Source organism: Coturnix japonica, unplaced genomic scaffold, assembly GCF_001577835.2.
Source record: "Coturnix japonica isolate 7356 unplaced genomic scaffold, Coturnix japonica 2.1 chrUnrandom486, whole genome shotgun sequence".
Taxonomy (NCBI): Eukaryota; Metazoa; Chordata; class Aves; order Galliformes; family Phasianidae; genus Coturnix; species Coturnix japonica.
In genome coordinates this window covers 37,711-40,538 of record NW_015439881.1, presented here as the reverse complement: position 1 = coordinate 40,538, position 2,828 = coordinate 37,711, and the positions used below count along the sequence as shown (strand labels likewise).

The following is a 2,828-nucleotide window of genomic DNA, read 5'->3' as shown; positions in this document are numbered from 1 at the left end:
GACCTATAGGGACCTATAGGGGGCAGTGGGGACCTATGGGGACTTATAGGGGACGATCGGGACCTATGGGGACATTGGGGACCTATAGGGACCTATAGAAGGGCTGTGTCCTATAGGGACCTATAGGGGGCAGTGGGGACCTATAGGGATAATAGGGGGCAGTGGGGATCTATAGGGACCTATAGGGGGCAGTGAGACCTATAGGGACCTATGGGGAATCTATGGGGACCTATAGGGGACGATGGGGACCTATGGGACCATTGGGGACCTATAGGGGGCAGTGGGGAACTATAGGGACCTATAGGGGACCTATGGGGTTTATAGGGACTATAGGGGGCAGTGGGGACCTATAGGGATAATAGGGGGCAGTGGGGCCCTATAGGGACCTATAGGGGGCAGTGGGGACCTATAGAGACCTATAGGGAACCTATGGGGTTTATAGGGACTATAGGGGGCAATGGGGACCTATAGGGACCTATGGGGACTATGGGGGATCTATGGGGACCTATAGGGCCCTATAGGGGGCAGTGGGGATCTATAGGGCCCTATAGGGACATTGGGGTCACCGTGTTCCCTTTGTACCCAGAGGGCGGCCCCATATCTGCATCGAGATCCCAAAAGGGTGAGTATGGGGATCCCATACCCTATATGGGGTGTCCTATACCTATAATGGGGGATCCCATACCCTATATGNGGGGGATCCCATACCCTATATGGGGTGTCCTATACCTATAATGGGGGATCCCATACCCTATATGGGGTGTCCTATACCTATAATGGGGGATCCCATACCCTATATGGGGTGGGGGCTCTCTGACCCCATACTTGGGGGTCCCAGACCCTATATGGTGTGGGGGGGTCTCTGACCCACAACTTGGGGGTCCCATACCCTATATGGGGTGTCCTATACCTATAATGGGGGATCCCATACCCTATATGGGGTGGGGGGATCTCTGACCCCATACTTGGGGGTCCCAGACCCTATATTGGGGGGTCCCATGCCCTATATGGGGTGTCCTATACCTATAATGGGGGGATCCCAAATCTATATGGGGTGGGGGCTCTCTGACCCCATACTTGGGGGTCTCATACCCCATATGTGGGTGTTCCTATAGGGTCGGTGCTGTACCCCTTTGGTTATGGGGTGGGGGACGCGACCACCCCCCACGAGGACGATGGGATGAGCCCCGAAATCCCATTAACCGAGACCTTCTCCTTCTATGGGCGACCCTACAGATCCCTATACGTGAGTAGCGGCCCTATAGGATCTATGGGGTGGGGGCGCCGATATTTGGGGTCATATCCTACCCTATAACCCTTTATATCCCCCCATAACCTCATAGCCCACCCTATAGCCCCCAATGTTCCCCCATAACCCCATAGCTCATCCTATATGTCCCCCCCCGACCCCATAGCCCACCCTATAACCCTATAGAGCCCCTCTTGACCCCATATCCCACCCTATAGCCCCCAATGTCCCCCCCTGACCCCATAGCCCACCCTATAACCCTATAGCCCCCCCTATAACCCTATAGAGCCCCCCCTGTCCCCATATCCCACCCTATAACCCTTTATATCCCCCCATAACCCCATAGCCCACCCTATATGTGCCCCCATAACCCCATAGCCCACCCTATATGTCCCCCCATAACCCCATAGCCCACCCTATAACCCTATAGAGCACCCCGACCCCATATCCCACCCTATAACCCTTTATATCCATCCCCATACTCACCCTATTGGGGTCCCCATTGGGGTCCCCATATACTGGGGTCCCCATAGTGTTCCTATACCACGTAGTGACCCCATATACCCCCCGACCCTATATCTTCCCCTATAGGTGAACAACAATGGGGTGGTCTCATTTGGGACGGGGGTCCCGGAGTTCACCCCACACCCGTTCCCATTGGACGGTCACCGTCCCTTCGTGGCTCCCTATTGGGCAGACGTGGACACCAGGTTGGGGGGCGACGTCTTCTATAGGGAAACCCGGGACCCCAATGTTCTTAATAGGGTCAGGAGGGACATCGACCCTATAACCGACCCTATAGAGCCCGACCCTAAACCCACATGGGCCTTTATCGCTACGTGGGATCGGGTGCCGTTCTATGGGGCTGCATCCAATAAGGTGAGGGGGATATGGGGTTATAGGGGGATATAGGGTTATGGGGTGGGATATAGGGTCAGGGGGACATCGACCCTATAATCGACCCTATAGAGCCCGACCCTAAACCCACATGGGCATTTATCGCTACGTGGGATCGGGTGCCGTTCTATGGGGCTGCATCCAATAAGGTGAGGGGGATATGGGGTTATAGGGGATATATGGGGTTATAGGGTGGGATATAGGGTCAGGAGGGACATGGACCCCATAATCGACCCTATAGAACCCGGCCCTAAACCCACATGGGCCTTTATCGCTATGTGGGATCGGGTGCCGTTCTATGGGGCTGCATCCAATAAGGTGAGGGGGATATGGGATTATGGGGGATATAGGGTGGAGTATGGGGGTTATAGGGTGGGGATATGGGGTCAGGGGGACATCGACCCTATAATCGACCCTATAGAACCCGACCCTAAACCCACATGGGACTTTATCGCTATGTGGGATCGGGTGCCGTTCTATGGGGCTGCGGACAATAAGGTGAGGGGGATATGGGGTTATAGGGGGGCAATGGGGGTTATAGGGTGGGATATGGGGTCAGGAGGGACATCGACCCCATAATCGACCCCATAGAGCCCGGCCCTAAACCCACATGGGCCTTTATCGCTATGTGGGATCGGGTGCCGTTCTATGGGGCTGCATCCAATAAGGTGAGGGGGATATG

General features: G+C 55.3%; 1 protein-coding gene across 1 annotated transcript in view; it reads left to right on the top strand.

The window, feature by feature from the left end:
- The window catches only part of LOC107307093 (IgGFc-binding protein-like), a 46,615-nt gene that overhangs the window by 34,702 nt on the left and 9,085 nt on the right, over positions 1-2,828 (top strand). Inside the window, exons 20-22 of the mRNA XM_032441678.1 lie at positions 589-622; positions 1,116-1,246; positions 1,841-2,098. Coding sequence (XP_032297569.1) covers positions 589-622; positions 1,116-1,246; positions 1,841-2,098 — 423 coding nt within the window. The remainder of the gene's footprint in view (positions 1-588; positions 623-1,115; positions 1,247-1,840; positions 2,099-2,828) is intronic.